The 17513-nt window shown below is 49.2% G+C and overlaps 1 protein-coding gene across 1 annotated transcript; it reads right to left on the bottom strand.

The window, feature by feature from the left end:
* Positions 1 to 338: 338 nt before the first annotated feature.
* On the bottom strand, positions 339 to 16321 carry CHRNA10 (cholinergic receptor nicotinic alpha 10 subunit). Its single transcript, XM_072133623.1, has 5 exons — positions 15877 to 16321; positions 11461 to 11606; positions 4592 to 4746; positions 1421 to 1953; positions 339 to 975 (listed from the first exon to the last, which is right to left on the bottom strand). Exons 1-5 carry the CDS (start codon positions 15920 to 15922, stop codon positions 341 to 343), a joined length of 1515 nt encoding a protein of 504 aa, XP_071989724.1. The 5' UTR covers positions 15923 to 16321; the 3' UTR covers positions 339 to 340.
* Positions 16322 to 17513: the final 1192 nt, after the last annotated feature.

Raw genomic sequence — 17513 nt, 5'->3', positions numbered from 1 at the left:
TTGGAAATATTGCACCTAGTACATCCATGATGGGTCGAGAACCTTGGTTCCCTTAGTGTTTAGACAATGCATATTACATGGACCATCCACAGTCCATGAGAAAGAAAGGACTTCATTGCAACTGGGTCACTAGATGATCTGGAACAGGTTCAGACACCCATTCATGACTGGAAAGCTTTCCTATGGATGGTTCTTGCACTATATTAGGAAGACATATGATTTAACTGCATGGGCACCGATGTAGAGCTACACCCTGGTGTTATTAAGGAGACACAGCCAGGCTGGCTGGACAGAACAAAACTTCTGGAGAACCTTTAACCTGATCTATGAACGAGGCATCTCAGATGGCTTTCCCCATAATTAGCACACTCATGAAGAACACCATGATGAAGAACACCCACATGAAGAACCTGTCCATGACCTTGGCCACTTTTTTCCACTCCCCAGTCCTTTTATGTGCTGCCTTTTGCTCCCGAAAGCAGTTGGCCATGTATTCAATGTTTTTGAGTAGACGCTCGTTGTGGCACAGACATTGGATCTTGGGGCACTCACCGCACCCATGATCTTTACCACCCCCGCACTGATCGGAACTAATCCCGGCCTTTCCAGGCTCCCTCCAGGTACTATGGCCGTTGGTAGCAGCACTGTCCTTCCCCCAGTCCAAGTCTTCCTTCACAGCTGAGCCCTTGAGGTCGCCCTCCTGACAGTTTTTCAGTATGGCTGTGGGGTCCTCCTGTTTGGCTTGTCCATTCACGACCTGTACTTTGGGTGGTTTGTCGGCCTCAGACTTAGGTCTTCTGCAGCTCTCCCCCACCTCATAGACAAAAAATATCCTTGACATATATTGCAAGATATACTTCTTTGCCCACTTTGGGACGGGTTTTGCTTCTGGGCCGCAGTGGTGGATGTTCATTATAAAGATAGTGAGGGCAGTGGAGGCCGTAATCATTGTCATGGTGGCAATGTAATACTTCCCTGCAGAGAAAGAAACAACAATCAAGTCAGGAAGAAAGATAGAACAAAAGACAATGCAAAGCCAAAATATGGATGTTGTGGTTGAAGATATCTAAACCTCTAAAACAGCTGGAAGTCCTTGTCTATTAGTATTTTGGGCATAAGGTCCCACCTAACCATATATGAGAATATGAAGGGTAAATTCTTACCAACATTAGATCTGGGATTAATAATTAGTTATTCCCTAAAGGGAATAAAAGTTTTTGACATAGCGGAGGGTGAATCTGGTGCCCATTGCGGTTCCCTATTTTTACAATTTTTCCACCATTCGTACAATTTAGCTATTTGATCACCTACCTGAACTGTTCCCCAAAACTGGAAGGCATGCTCAAGATGTGATCACACTGGAGAAACTACATCTTTCCTGTTCCGTAAATTATTGTTCCCTGGTTTTACTTGTACTCACCGATGAGTGGCACATTTTCGGATGGTGGCATACTCTCAGCCACAAGCAGCTGGAAAACAGTGAGGGCCAACAGGACGGTGACACCTAGAGACACCTTCTCTCCAGAGTCCGCTGGGAGGTAGAACCCTAGCGGTGCCAGGAAGGAGATCATCACACAAGGAAGAAGAAGATTGAAGATGTAGAATGAAGCCCTCCTCTTCAGCATTAGGGTGTAGGTGACATCAGGGTACGGTTCCGAGCAGCACCCATAGGTGATCACGTTCTTCTTTGCTGGCATTCCCAGCACCTCCCACTCAACATTCTCCACAAAGTCTGTCAGATCCCCGGTGTCCAAATGGTTCAAGATGTCAATCTGATTCCCATTATAGGTCCAGGAGCCAAAGGTCAGACGACATTGCTGACCATCGAAAGGGAAGAAGGAGACGTCCACCTTACAGGAGCTCTTAGTGATGGCTGGAGAGTCCCACATGATCTGTCCATCGTATCTGATCACCACATTCGTCTCCATCGAGCCGGTAAACTGGTCATCAGCACTGGAAAAGGAAGGCAAATAATCATTCCCAGAATGTACCTGCAGAGCAGAAATCACAATCTGCTGGATGGAGAATGATTTTATTTATACCCCGGCAGGTTTTTTGGCTTTTCCCAACCAGCTGGAGAATACATGATGCTGGAAGATGTCTCGGAGAATCCACAACTTCAACCAAGACCTAGAGAACGCTTCCAACACTACTGAGGTCATTGGGGGTGACTATTAGACAGAGCTACCACATCATGACCTCTCAAGTGGAAGAGTCTACTGACCAGGAGGAACCTCAAGAGGAAGATGAAGGACAACATCTGAGCACCTAAGAGACAATGGAGCTTCTGTGATAATGTTTGTCAGATGGGGCAAGGAAAGAAGAACCTGGTTTCATCAGTGTCAATGGTTATGTGGAGCATACAAGATGTGTGGTCATCCCAGACAGCATTGCATCTGGAAAAGATCACACCTGCAGTGTAAAGCATGGTGCTGGAACAACAGTTATGTGGCCACAGAACTAATAGACACTGTGCAGAATGTCACCAGTAATGGTGGTCTACAAGTCTTTCGTCACCCAGCCTATATATGGCAGCCAGCAGGCATAAAAAATGCTGCTTTGGGTGAAAAATATTGTAGCTACAGCTGTGCAGGTGACGGCAGCAGAAGTTATGATGTATTGGGTTCCCAATTACTTGCTTTATGGGGATGTCCTCACAGATAGAGACCTCAAAACATGGCGGAGACCCCTCCCCGGGGATGTAGAACAAGTGCTTTATCCTGAGGTTCTGTTTCCAGTTATTAGATGTAATTCGGCCGCAGGGCTCCGAGAGTCACCTCTGCTGAAGAACATGAGCCGCCTCAGGCAGCAGCTGCACCTGCGATTGTGTTACACCTTCTCTCCGAGCCCTGGCACAGCATGGAGCCGAAATCCCTGCACCCTATGTCAGGACACGTGTAGCGCTTGGGGAAGGTCTCTGTGTCCATCATCTGCTGCTGTGCTGCCCTTATACTGAGCAGGCAGAGGGGGGCCCATAGACTGAGGGGCGAACAGGCAAAGGGAGACAAATAAGATGACCTAGTGGGGGCAGGATACTAGGGCAGGAGTGGGTCATTGTGGCAGGAGCAGATTGCATATTGTAAGGCACATGGTGAACTTGGTTATTGATGGAACGTCTCTAGAGAAAACAAAAAGTTGGTCCAATCAGGAAACCCAATGGTCCAAAAGTTCTAATATCATTCTTTAGGTCTGGAAAGCTTTACAAGGAATACATTATGAGCTAAGCTTCATTGTCTCTGTGGTGGCCATGGAGGTGAGCACCACGTAAACCTCCATGCTGCTCCTTGAGGCACCACATCCCTTTTTTGCATTGACTAAAAAGTTTAAGTTGAACTTTGGCAGCAGTGAGCAGGACAGTGATGGTTCTAAAGTTCTACTTGTACATTTTGGCCAAGAATGACCCATTGTCAACTTGACTGTCCACTTATCTGTGAGGGAGTCATATAGTGGGTGTCCTAGAAGAATCCAATAGGCCATACAGTAGTTACAATCTGAAGATCAATGAGTAAGGTCTGGAGAGCGTAACCTGGTGGTCAGGAATGGACTGTCCGCCATGATCACTTCTCGAAGGTTCTTCCCGAGGTGACATGGCTGGGTTAAATTTTCAGATTGGGTGGAGATAAATTCTGAGAAAATCTGAAGGAGCCAAGTAATCAATCATGAAGAATCATCTCCATTGGAGGAGTTGTTGGATGAACAAAACCAGGGAATTCTCTGGTGGGTCCAGGCTTCAAACCTTAATGTTCAGTAGAAGACAACTCAATTTGGAGGCTACTAGGAGCAACTGACTACGGGTTAATGAGGGGGGGGGGGGGTTGTCCCAGGAATAATTGTGTATGATGAAGTGAAGCCCACCATAGCACTTGGTGGAAACTACAACTACTAGGGTTTTGCCCCGGTGGTTGGTCTCTCTAAAGACCATAGTGTTGCCCAGTTGAGATGTCGTAGTCTTATCATGAGAAGGGGTCATGTGATGAAGATCTTTCAGGACTCTTCTCTGTAACAGTGATCCTGGGGGTCTCATACAAGCTACAGGGGGACGGTTTAGTTGTTTTGGGTTCATCCATTTTGGTTCAACTGAACAAGCAGAACTTTAGGACCATCGCAAAAGTAAACATGAGTCAACCTGATACCAATCTCTGTCCTTGTGACATAGTCATAATGTTCAGGTGGTGGTAGATGGTCACTTTGTCATCAGATGTCAACCTCACCAGTGCCGATTCCTGTCCTTGGTAAGATATGAAGGTGAATGCTACAGCTCAGCCAAGCTGTTGCTCTTGACTGCAGAACGGACACTTGAGGGTCTTGGTTTCCAAGGTCTTACCTGAGGAACCTGGATGATAATGAATATGGTCTCAGCCGTCCTACAGTCCAGGATATCAGCTGTACCCAGTGATGCAATGATACACGTCCACCTCATGTATCACTACATGACCAGGCAGAAGAGGTATTCAGGACTGCTGGATCTGTAAGGCGGCCATATTGTTTATCCTCCAGTTTCCTCCAGGATTCATGTGGACACTGGTGGGGCCAGACCCGGGCTGGAAGGAGTCAAGACGCACTGATGGGCCCCAACCTCCATCCGACCTACTTGTTATATAGGACTATATCAGGTCTCCATACATAACTGCTAGGTATACGGATGGTATCGAGCCCATCATAGTCGTCCTTGTTCCAGCGCAGGTAGGCGTCAAACCAAACCTGGCGGATCCACAGGTAGGCCATCAGGATCTGGTTCCGCTCATCCTGCAAGAGAGACAAAAGTCAGATCAAAGAGTGAGGAGGCCATGAGGAAAGGGGCCAAGAGTAGGGGGTCCATACATTATTGTGTGTGGGGTCTATATCAGGTAGGGGGTCCATACATTGCTGTGTGTGGGGTCTATCTCAGGTAGGGGGTCCATACATTGCTGTGTGTGGGGTCTATATCAGGTAGGGGGTCCATACATTGCTGTGTGGGGTCTATATCAGGTAGGGGGTCCATACATTGCTGTGTGGGGGGTCTATATCAGGTAGGGGGTCCATACATTGCTGTGTGGGGTCTATATCAGGTAGGGGGTCCATACATTGCTGTGTGTGGGGTCTATATCAGGTAGGGGGTCCATACATTGCTGTGTGTGGGGTCTATATCAGGTAGGGGGTCCATACATTGCTGTGTGTGGGGTCTATCTCAGGTAGGGGGTCCATACATTGCTGTGTGGGGGTCTATATCAGGTATGGGGTCCATACATTGCTGTGTGGGGTCTATATCAGGTAGGGGGTCCATACATTGCTGTGTGGGGTCTATATCAGGTAGGGGGTCCATACATTGCTGTGTGGGGTCTATATCAGGTAGGGGGTCCATACATTGCTGTGTGTGGGGTCTATATCAGGTAGGGGGTCCATACATTGCTGTGTGTGGGGTCTATATCAGGTAGGGGGTCCATACATTGCTGCGTGTGGGGTCTATATCAGGTAGGGGGTCCATACATTGCTGTGTGGGGGGTCTATATCAGGTAGGGGGTCCATACATTGCTGTGTGGGGGGGTCTATATCAGGTAGGGGGTCCATACATTGCTGTGTGGGGGGTCTATATCAGGTAGGGGGTCCATACATTGCTGTGTGTGGGGTCTATCTCAGGTAGGGGGTCCATACATTGCTGTGTGGGGGTCTATATCAGGTATGGGGTCCATACATTGCTGTGTGGGGTCTATATCAGGTAGGGGGTCCATACATTGCTGTGTGGGGTCTATATCAGGTAGGGGGTCCATACATTGCTGTGTGTGGGGTCTATATCAGGTAGGGGGTCCATACATTGCTGTGTGTGGGGTCTATATCAGGTAGGGGGTCCATACATTGCTGCGTGTGGGGTCTATATCAGGTAGGGGGTCCATACATTGCTGTGTGGGGGGTCTATATCAGGTAGGGGGTCCATACATTGCTGCGTGTGGGGTATATATCAGGTAGGGGGTCCATACATTGCTGTGTGGGGGGTCTATATCAGGTAGGGGGTCCTTACATTGCTGTGTGGGGTCTATATCAGGTAGGGGGTCCATACGTTTCTATCTGGGGTCCATATCATAAAGGGGGGTCATATATTACTGTGTGGGGGGGTCTATATCAGGTAGGGGGTCCATACATTGCTGTGTGGGGGGTCTATATCAGGTAGGGGCTGTGTGGGGTCTATATCAGGTAGGGGGTCCATACATTGCTGTGTGGGGTCTATATCAGGTAGGGGGTCCATACATTGCTGTGTGTGGGGTCTATATCAGGTAGGGGGTCCATACATTGCTGTGTGTGGGGTCTATATCAGGTAGGGGGTCCATACATTGCTGCGTGTGGGGTCTATATCAGGTAGGGGGTCCATATATTACTGTGTGGGGGTCTATATCAGGTAGGGGGTCCATACATTGCTGTGTGGGGTCTATATCAGGTAGGGGGTCCATACATTGCTGTGTGTGGGGTCTATATCAGGTAGGGGGTCCATACATTGCTGTGTGGGGTCTATATCAGGTATGGGGTCCATACATTGCTGTGTGGGGTCTATATCAGGTAGGGGGTCCATATATTACTGTGTGGGGGTCTATATCAGGTAGGGGGTCCATACATTGCTGTGTGGGGTCTATATCAGGTATGGGGTCCATACATTGCTGTGTGGGGGGTCTATATCAGGTAGGGGGTCCATACATTGCTGTGTGGGGTCTATATCAGGTAGGGGGTCCATACATTGCTGTGTGGGGTCTATATCAGGTAGGGGGTCCATACATTGCTGTGTGGGGTCTATATCAGGTAGGGGGTCCATACATTGCTGTGTGTGGGGTCTATATCAGGTAGGGGGTCCATACATTGCTGTGTGTGGGGTCTATATCAGGTAGGGGGTCCATACATTGCTGTGTGTAGGGTCTATCTCAGGTAGGGGGTCCATACATTGCTGTGTGGGGGTCTATATCAGGTATGGGGTCCATACATTGCTGTGTGGGGTCTATATCAGGTAGGGGGTCCATACATTGCTGTGTGGGGTCTATATCAGGTAGGGGGTCCATATATTACTGTGTGGGGGTCTATATCAGGTAGGGGGTCCATACATTGCTGTGTGGGGTCTATATCAGGTAGGGGGTCCATACATTGCTGTGTGTGGGGTCTATATCAGGTAGGGGCTGTGTGGGGTCTATATCAGGTAGGGGGTCCATACATTGCTGTGTGTGGGGTCTATATCAGGTAGGGGGTCCATACATTGCTGTGTGTGGGGTCTATATCAGGTAGGGGGTCCATACATTGCTGCGTGTGGGGTCTATATCAGGTAGGGGGTCCATATATTACTGTGTGGGGGTCTATATCAGGTAGGGGGTCCATACATTGCTGTGTGGGGTCTATATCAGGTAGGGGCTGTGTGGGGTCTATATCAGGTAGGGGGTCCATACATTGCTGTGTGGGGTCTATATCAGGTAGGGGGTCCATACATTGCTGTGTGTGGGGTCTATATCAGGTAGGGGGTCCATACATTGCTGTGTGTGGGGTCTATATCAGGTAGGGGGTCCATACATTGCTGTGTGTGGGGTCTATATCAGGTAGGGGGGTCCATACATTGCTGTGTGGGGTCTATATCAGGTAGGGGGTCCATACATTGCTGCGTGTGGGGTCTATATCAGGTAGGGGGTCCATATATTACTGTGTGGGGGTCTATATCAGGTAGGGGGTCCATACATTGCTGCGTGTGGGGTCTATATCAGGTAGGGGGTCCATACGTTGCTGTGTGGGGGGTCTATATCAGGTAGGGGGTCCATACGTTGCTATCTGGGGTCCATATCAGAAAGGGGGGTCATATATTACTGTGTGGGGGGTCTATATCAGGTAGGGGGTCCATACATTGCTGTGTGTGGGGTGTATATCAGGTAGGGGCTGTGTGGGGTCTATATCAGGTAGGGGGTCCATACATTGCTGTGGGGGGTCTATATCAGGTAGGGGGCCCATACATTGCTGTGTGTGGGGTCTATATCAGGTAGGGGGTCCATACATTGCTGCGTGTGGGGTCTATATCAGGTAGGGGGTCCATACATTGCTGTGGGGGGTCTATATCAGGTAGGGGGCCCATACATTGCTGCGTGTGGGGTCTATATCAGGTAGGGGGTCCATATATTACTGTGTGGGGGTCTATATCAGGTAGGGGGTCCATACATTGCTGTGTGGGGTCTATATCAGGTAGGGGATACATACATTGCTGTGTGGGGTCTATATCAGGTATGGGGTCCATACATTGCTGTGTGGGGTCTATATCAGGTAGGGGGTCCATATATTACTGTGTGGGGGTCTATATCAGGTAGGGGGTCCATACATTGCTGTGTGGGGTCTATATCAGGTATGGGGTCCATACATTGCTGTGTGGGGGGTCTATATCAGGTAGGGGGTCCATACATTGCTGTGTGGGGTCTATATCAGGTAGGGGGTCCATACATTGCTGTGTGGGGTCTATATCAGGTAGGGGGTCCATACATTGCTGTGTGTGGGGTCTATATCAGGTAGGGGGTCCATACATTGCTGTGTGTAGGGTCTATCTCAGGTAGGGGGTCCATACATTGCTGTGTGGGGGTCTATATCAGGTATGGGGTCCATACATTGCTGTGTGGGGTCTATATCAGGTAGGGGGTCCATACATTGCTGTGTGGGGTCTATATCAGGTAGGGGGTCCATATATTACTGTGTGGGGGTCTATATCAGGTAGGGGGTCCATACATTGCTGTGTGGGGTCTATATCAGGTAGGGGGTCCATACATTGCTGTGTGTGGGGTCTATATCAGGTAGGGGCTGTGTGGGGTCTATATCAGGTAGGGGGTCCATACATTGCTGTGTGTGGGGTCTATATCAGGTAGGGGGTCCATACATTGCTGTGTGTGGGGTCTATATCAGGTAGGGGGTCCATACATTGCTGCGTGTGGGGTCTATATCAGGTAGGGGGTCCATATATTACTGTGTGGGGGTCTATATCAGGTAGGGGGTCCATACATTGCTGTGTGGGGTCTATATCAGGTAGGGGCTGTGTGGGGTCTATATCAGGTAGGGGGTCCATACATTGCTGTGTGGGGTCTATATCAGGTAGGGGGTCCATACATTGCTGTGTGTGGGGTCTATATCAGGTAGGGGGTCCATACATTGCTGTGTGTGGGGTCTATATCAGGTAGGGGGTCCATACATTGCTGTGTGTGGGGTCTATATCAGGTAGGGGGGTCCATACATTGCTGTGTGGGGTCTATATCAGGTAGGGGGTCCATACATTGCTGCGTGTGGGGTCTATATCAGGTAGGGGGTCCATATATTACTGTGTGGGGGTCTATATCAGGTAGGGGGTCCATACATTGCTGCGTGTGGGGTCTATATCAGGTAGGGGGTCCATACGTTGCTGTGTGGGGGGTCTATATCAGGTAGGGGGTCCATACGTTGCTATCTGGGGTCCATATCAGAAAGGGGGGTCATATATTACTGTGTGGGGGGTCTATATCAGGTAGGGGGTCCATACATTGCTGTGTGTGGGGTGTATATCAGGTAGGGGCTGTGTGGGGTCTATATCAGGTAGGGGGTCCATACATTGCTGTGGGGGGTCTATATCAGGTAGGGGGCCCATACATTGCTGTGTGTGGGGTCTATATCAGGTAGGGGGTCCATACATTGCTGCGTGTGGGGTCTATATCAGGTAGGGGGTCCATACATTGCTGTGGGGGGTCTATATCAGGTAGGGGGCCCATACATTGCTGTGTGTGGGGTGTATATCAGGTAGGGGCTGTGTGGGGTCTATATCAGGTAGGGGGTCCATACATTGCTGTGTGGGGTCTATATCAGGTAGGGGGTCCATACATTGCTGTGTGTGGGGTCTATATCAGGTAGGGGGTCCATACATTGCTGTGTGGGGGGTCTATATCAGGTAGGGGGTCCATACATTGCTGTGTGTGGGGTCTATGTCAGGTAGGGGGTCCATACATTGCTGTGTGTGGGGTCTATATCAGGTAGGGGGTCCATACATTGCTGTGTGGGGGTCTATATCAGGTAGGGGGTCCATATGTTGCTATCTGGGGTCCATATCAGAAAGGGGGGTCATATATTACTGTGTGTGGGGTCTATATCAGGTAGGGGGTCCATACATTGCTGTGTGGGGGGTCTATATCAGGTAGGGGGTCCATATGTTGCTATCTGGGGTCCATATCAGAAAGGGGGGTCATATATTACTGTGTGGGGGTCTATATCAGGTAGGGGGTCCATACATTGCTGTGTGGGGTCTATATCAGGTAGGGGGTCCATACATTGCTGTGTGGGGGTCTATATCAGGTAGGGGGCCCATACATTGCTGTGTGGGGTCTATATCAGGTATGGGGTCCATACATTGCTGTGTGGGGGGTCTATATCAGGTAGGGGGTCCATACATTGCTGTGTGTGGGGTCTATCTCAGGTAGGGGGTCCATACATTGCTGTGTGTGGGGTCTATATCAGGTAGGGGGTCCATACATTGCTGTGTGGGGTCTATATCAGGTAGGGGGTCCATACATTGCTGTGTGGGGTCTATATCAGGTATGGGGTCCATACATTGCTGTGTGGGGGGTCTATATCAGGTAGGGGGTCCATACATTGCTGTGTGTGGGGTCTATATCAGGTAGGGGGTCCATACATTGCTGTGTGGGGGGTCTATATCAGGTAGGGGGTCCATATGTTGCTATCTGGGGTTCATATCAGAAAGGGGGGTCATATATTACTGTGTGGGGGTCTATATCAGGTAGGGGGCCCATACATTGCTGTGTGGGGTCTATATCAGGTAGGGGGCCCATACATTGCTGTGTGGGGTCTATATCAGGTAGGGGGTCCATACATTGCTGTGTGGGGGTGTATATAAGGTAGGGGGTCCATACATTGCTGTGTGTGGGGTCTATCTCAGGTAGGGGGTCCATACATTGCTGTGTGTGGGGTCTATATCAGGTAGGGGGTCCATACATTGCTGTGTGGGGTCTATATCAGGTATGGGGTCCATACATTGCTGTGTGGGGTCTATATCAGGTAGGGGGTCCATACATTGCTGTGTGTGGGGTCTATATCAGGTATGGGGTCCATACATTGCTGTGTGGGGGGTCTATATCAGGTAGGGGGTCCATACATTGCTGTGTGGGGTCTATATCAGGTATGGGGTCCATACATTGCTGTGTGTGGGGTCTATCTCAGGTAGGGGGTCCATACATTGCTATGTGGGGTCTATATCAGGTAGGGGGTCCATACATTGCTGTGTGGGGTCTATATCAGGTATGGGGCCCATACATTGCTATGTGGGGTCTATATCAGGTAGGGGGTCCTTACATTGCTGTATGGGGTCTATATCAGGTAGGGGGTCCTTACATTGCTGTATGGGGTCTATATCAGGTAGGGGGTCCATACATTGCCGTGTGGGGTCTATCTCAGGTAGGGGCTGTGTGGGGTCTATATCAGGGTGGGGGTCCCTGGGTGCAGACGTACCATGTCGATGATCTGGGACAGGGTGACCTGCAGCGTCACGTTCATGGCCTTGTCCATGTCCTCCACCGGCCGCAGGGCATTTGAGTAGTTGGTGAATAAGTCGCTCATCAGTTTGTAGGCGAAGCGCCCCTGAGCCCCCAGAACTCCTGGAATAAGAGGGGACACTGAGTATACAGAGCGGCTGTGGGGATCCTCACACTGCTGTTCTCTGTGCTATTATCCCTCCTCTCTGCTATGAGTCAAAGCTGTCACCTCCCGTACAATGAATATAAATCAGGATGTCACAGTCCTGCTGCTACTAACTACATACACAAAGGATTACACTCACACGCCAAAACCAATACCTAGAGAGCACAGAGCACAGCAGTGTGAGGACACGCCCCCAGTGCATTGACACATTAATATGCGACAGCACGAGTATATAAGAAACAGCGCACCGACCTCTCCAGCAGGTAAGTACAAAGCTCCACAGTATAAAAGATCACATAGAAACATAAGTAACAAATCAAAGGAAGAATGTAATAATAACAATAAATAGAATGTGACACAGTTATAATATTTACTCATTTATTGTTATTCTTTACCTTCTTATTGAGATTCACTTTGATTTGTTACTTAGATTTCTATGTAACCATTTATATTGTGGATCTTTGTACTTACCTGATGGAGAGGTCGGTGCCCAGGAAACGTTTCCAACTTCCAATACAGAAAGTCTTTTACACGATGATCCTCGTCATTCTGGGAGCGGCCGGGGGGGGGGGGGGGCACATTCTCTTTACTTATTTTTGCTATTTCTTTCATCTCTCCAGGGACAATACATAACACTGGCTGCAGAGAGCACAGAGCACAGCAGTGTGAGGTCTGATTACACATCTCTCCAGGGACAATACATAACACTGGCTGCAGAGAGCACAGAGCACAGCAGTGTGAGGTCTGATTACACATCTCTCCATAGACATAATACTGGCTGCAGAGAGCACAGAGCACAGCAGTGTGAGGTCTGATTACACATCTCTCTAGGGACAATACATAACACTGGCTGCAGAGAGCACAGAGCACAGCAGTGTGAGGTCTGATTACACATCTCTCTAGGGACAATACATAACACTGGCTGCAGAGAGCACAGAGCACAGCAGTGTGAGGTCTGATTACTGATATCTCCAGGGACAATACATAACACTGGCTGCAGAGAGCACAGAGCACAGCAGTGTGAGGTCTAATTACTGATCTCTCCAGGGACAATACATAACACTGGCTGCAGAGAGCACAGAGCACAGCAGTGTGAGGTCTGATTACACATCTCTCCTCGGATAATACATAACACTGGCTGCAGAGAGCACAGAGCACAGCAGTGTGAGGTCTGATTACACATCTCTCCAGGGACAATACATAACACTGACTGCAGAGAGCACAGAGCACAGCAGTGTGAGGTCTGATTACACATCTCTCCAGGGACAATACATAACACTGGCTGCAGAGAGCACAGAGCACAGCAGTGTGAGGTATGATTACACATCTCTCCAGGGACAATACATAACACTGGCTGCAGAGAGCACAGAGCACAGCAGTGTGAGGTCTGATTACACATCTCTCTAGGGACAATACATAACACTGGCTGCAGAGTGCACAGAGCACAGCAGTGTGAGGTCTGATTACACATCTCTCCAGGAACAATACATAACACTGGCTGCAGAGAGCACAGAGCACAGCAGTGTGATGTCTGATTACACATCTCTCCAGGGACAATACATAACACTGGCTGCAGAGAGCACAGAGCACAGCAGTGTGAGGTCTGATTACACATCTCTCCAGGGACAATACATAACACTGGCTGCAGAGAGCACAGAGCACAGCAGTGTGAGGTCTGATTACACATCTCTCCAGGGACAATACATAACACTGGCTGCAGAGAGCACAGAGCACAGCAGTGTGAGGTCTGATTACACATCTCTCCAGGGACAATACATAACACTGGCTGCAGAGAGCACAGCAGTGTGAGGACATGTCCCCATAGCCATATTTGAAAATGTGCATATTCCTGGACAACCCCTTTAATGCACCAGGATCACCTCTCCCAGACTCACTCACACACTGCACAGTTCTCGCAGTTAACAGGCAGCAATGAGGGATAGAGCGACACGCTCGATAGGATTACAACTAATTCACAGATGTACAAGGAGATCTCCGGAGCCGGGAGGATCTACAGGGAGATCTATTACATGTAATCACAAGGGAAAGCAGGACACCCCTCCCCCCCCCCACCCCCCCAAATATTCTGCAGTCCCATGTAACACAACAGATAACACAGTGATATCTCTGAGTACAGATCATGTAGTAGATGTGACCTGCAGTCCCATGTAACATCACAGATAACACAGTGATATCTCTGAGTACAGATCATGTAGTAGATGTGTCCTGCAGTCCTATGTAACACCACAGATAACACAGTGATATCTCTGAGTACAGATCATGTAGTAGATGTATCCTGCAGTCCTATGTAACACCACAGATAACACAGTGATATCTCTGAGTACAGATCATGTAGTAGATGTGTCCTGCAGTCCTATGTAACACCACAGATAACACAGTGATATCTCTGAGTACAGATCATGTAGTAGATGTGTCCTGCAGTCCTATGTAACACCACAGATAACACAGTGATATCTCTGAGTACAGATCATGTAGTAGATGTGTCCTGCAGTCCTATGTAACACCACAGATAACACAGTGATATCTCTGAGTACAGATCATGTAGTAGATGTGTCCTGCAGTCCTATGTAACACCACAGATAACACAGTGATATCTCTGAGTGCAGATCATGTAGTAGATGTGCCCTGCAGTCCCATGTAACACCACAGATAACACAGTGATATCTCTGAGTACAGATCATGTAGTAGATGTGTCCTGCAGTCCTATGTAACACCACAGATAACACAGTGATATCTCTGAGTACAGATCATGTAGTAGATATGTCCTGCAGTCCTATGTAACACCACAGATAACACAGTGATATCTCTGAGTGCAGATCATGTAGTAGATATGTCCTGCAGTCCTATGTAACACCACAGATAACACAGTGATATATCTGAGTACAGATCATGTAGTAGATGTGTCCTGCAGTCCTATGTAACACCACAGATAACACAGTGATATCTCTGAGTACAGATCATGTAGTAGATGTGACCTGCAGTCCTATGTAACACCACAGATAACACAGTGATATCTCTGAGTACAGATCATGTAGTAGATGTGTCCTGCAGTCCTATGTAACACCACAGATAACACAGTGATATCTCTGAGTACAGATCGTGTAGTAGATGTGTCCTGCAGTCCTATGTAACACCACAGATAACACAGTGATATCTGAGTACAGATCATGTAGTAGATGTGTCCTGCAGTCCCATGTAACAGCACAGATAACACAGTGATATCTCTGAGTACAGATCATGTAGTAGATGTGACCTGCAGTCCTATGTAACAGCACAGATAACACAGTGATATCTCTGAGTACAGATCATGTAGTAGATGTATCCTGCAGTCCTATGTAACACCACAGATAACACAGTGATATCTCTGAGTACAGATCATGTAGTAGAGGTGTCCTGCAGTCCCATGTAACACCACAGATAACACAGTGATATCTCTGAGTACAGATCATGTAGTAGATGTGTCCTGCAGTCCTATGTAACACCACAGATAACACAGTGATATCTCTGAGTACAGATCATGTAGTAGATGTGTCCTGCAGTCCTATGTAACACCACAGATAACACAGTGATATCTCTGAGTACAGATCATGTAGTAGATGTGACCTGCAGTCCCATGTAACACCACAGATAACACAGTGATATCTCTGAGTACAGATCATGTAGTAGATGTGTCCTGCAGTCCTATGTAACACCACAGATAACACAGTGATATCTCTGAGTACAGATCATGTAGTAGATGTGTCCTGCAGTCCTATGTAACACCACAGATAACACAGTGATATCTCTGAGTACAGATCATGTAGTAGATGTGTCCTGCAGTCCTATGTAACACCACAGATAACACAGTGATATCTCTGAGTACAGATCATGTAGTAGATGTGTCCTGCAGTCCTATGTAACACCACAGATAACACAGTGATATCTCTGAGTACAGATCATGTAGTAGATGTGTCCTGCAGTCCTATGTAACAGCACAGATAACACAGTGATATCTCTGAGTACAGATCATGTAGTAGATGTGTCCTGCAGTCCCATGTAACACCACAGATAACACAGTGATATCTCTGAGTACAGATCATGTAGTAGTGTCCTGCAGTCCTATGTAACACCACAGATAACACAGTGATATCTCTGAGCACAGATCATGTAGTAGATGTCACCTGCAGTCCCATGTAACAGCAGCAGTACAGTTGTGGTGTCACTCACCTGGTATGAGGTATAGACAGCAGGTGATGAGGGGCAGCAGTCTCATGGTGAGTGCTGTGGGGGTGCGGCTGGATTTGTGGGGTTCAGGCCATAGAGGGGTCCTGGGTGCTGGGTGACCCCAGGCTGAGCGCTGCACCCTGTGCGGTTGTCCCCCTGCCTCCCTGGCTGTGCTGCATGTCTCGGTGTCCTCTCCTCTCGCTGGGTCGCAGTCCTCTCTCTGGTCCTCCCTCTCTCTCCTGTCTGTCAGTCTCTGCTCCTCCTCACTGTCTCCAATCCTCTCGGATCACTTTGTATATAACGCAGCTGAGACCCCCAGGAGATGTCTCGTGTTCCCCACTTCTGCGCAAAACCCCTGACAACCTTCTGTGCAGTCTACACGGTTGTCAGTGAACTGTTTTGGATCTGCACAGGACCCTCCTGTGCAGTCACTGTGTGCAGTCTCCCCCTTCTGTGCAGTCACTGGGGGTCATTTACTAAGGGCCCGATTCGCGTTTTCCCGACGTGTTACCCGAATATTTCCGATTTGCGCCGCTTGTACATGAATTGCCCCGGGTTTTTGGCGCACGCGATCGGATTGTGGCGCATCGGGGCCGGCATGCGCGCGACAGAAATCGGGGGGGCGTGGCCGAACGAAAACCCGACGTATTCGGAAAAACCGCCGCATTTAAAAACCGAAAATGTGTCGCTTGGGGAGCGCTCACCTTCACCTTCTATGGGATGGTGCATTCCGGGGCGTTAAGATTATTTTCGGCGCTGCAGCGCCACCTGGTGGACGGCGGAGGAACTACCATCTTAAATCCCAGCCGGACCCGAATCCTGTGCAGAGAACGCGCCGCTGGATCGCGAATGGGCCGGGTAAGTAAATGTGCCCCACTGTGTGCAGACTCTCTCTCCTGTGCAGTCACTGTGTGCATTCTCTTTCTCCTGTGCAGTCACTGGGGCAAATTTACTTACCCGGTCCATTCGCGTTCCAGCGGCGGCTTCTCCGCTCTGGATTCAGGTCCGGCCGGGATTTAATAAGGTAGTTCTTCCGCCGTCCACCAGGTGGCGCTGCTGCGCTGAAAGTAAACTCATCGCGCCGGAATGCACCGAGCTGGACCAGGTGAAGGTAAGCGGTCCTTATGCGACACATTTTCGGTTTTTAAATGCGGCGGTTTTTCCGATTACGTCGGGTTTTCGTTCGGCCACGCCCCCCGATTTCCGTCGCGCGCATGCCAGCGCCGATGCGCCACAATCCGATCGCGTGCGCCAAAATCCCGGGGCAATTTAAGTACAAGCAGCGCAAAACGGAAATATTCGGGTAACACGTCGGGAAAACGCGAATCGGGCCCTTAATAAATGACCCCCACTGTGTGCAGTCTCCCCCTCCTGTGCAGTCACTGTGTGCAGTCTCTCTCTCCAGTGCAGTCACTGTGTGCAGTCTCTCCCTCCTGTGCAGTCACTGTGTGCAGTCTCTCCCTCCTGTGCAGTCACTGTGTGCAGTCTCTCCCTCCTGTGCAGTCACTGTGTGCAGTCTCTCCCTCCTGTGCAGTCACTGTGTGCAGTCTCTCCCTCCTGTGCAGTCACTGGGGGTCATTTACTAAAGGCCCGATTCGCGTTTTCCCGACGTGTTACGCGAATATTTCCGATTTGCGCCG

The sequence above is a fragment of the Engystomops pustulosus genome, chromosome 2 (genome assembly GCF_040894005.1).
Source record: "Engystomops pustulosus chromosome 2, aEngPut4.maternal, whole genome shotgun sequence".
Classification (NCBI taxonomy): Eukaryota; Metazoa; Chordata; class Amphibia; order Anura; family Leptodactylidae; genus Engystomops; species Engystomops pustulosus.
The sequence above is the reverse complement of the archived record's forward strand: the minus strand, read 5'-3'. Positions and strand labels throughout refer to the sequence as shown.

Excerpts from the sequence above, each read along its gene's own strand:
- CHRNA10 (XM_072133623.1), bottom strand. The coding sequence starts at position 15,922 with ATGAGACTGCTGCCCCTCATCACCTGCTGTCTATACCTCATACCAG. Across the intron at positions 4,747-11,460 it reads TGTCCCAGATCATCGACATG|GATGAGCGGAACCAGATCCT; the intron begins GTACGTCTGCAC and ends TCTCTCTTGCAG. Across the intron at positions 976-1,420 it reads CGAAAATGTGCCACTCATCG|GGAAGTATTACATTGCCACC; the intron begins GTGAGTACAAGT and ends CTTTCTCTGCAG.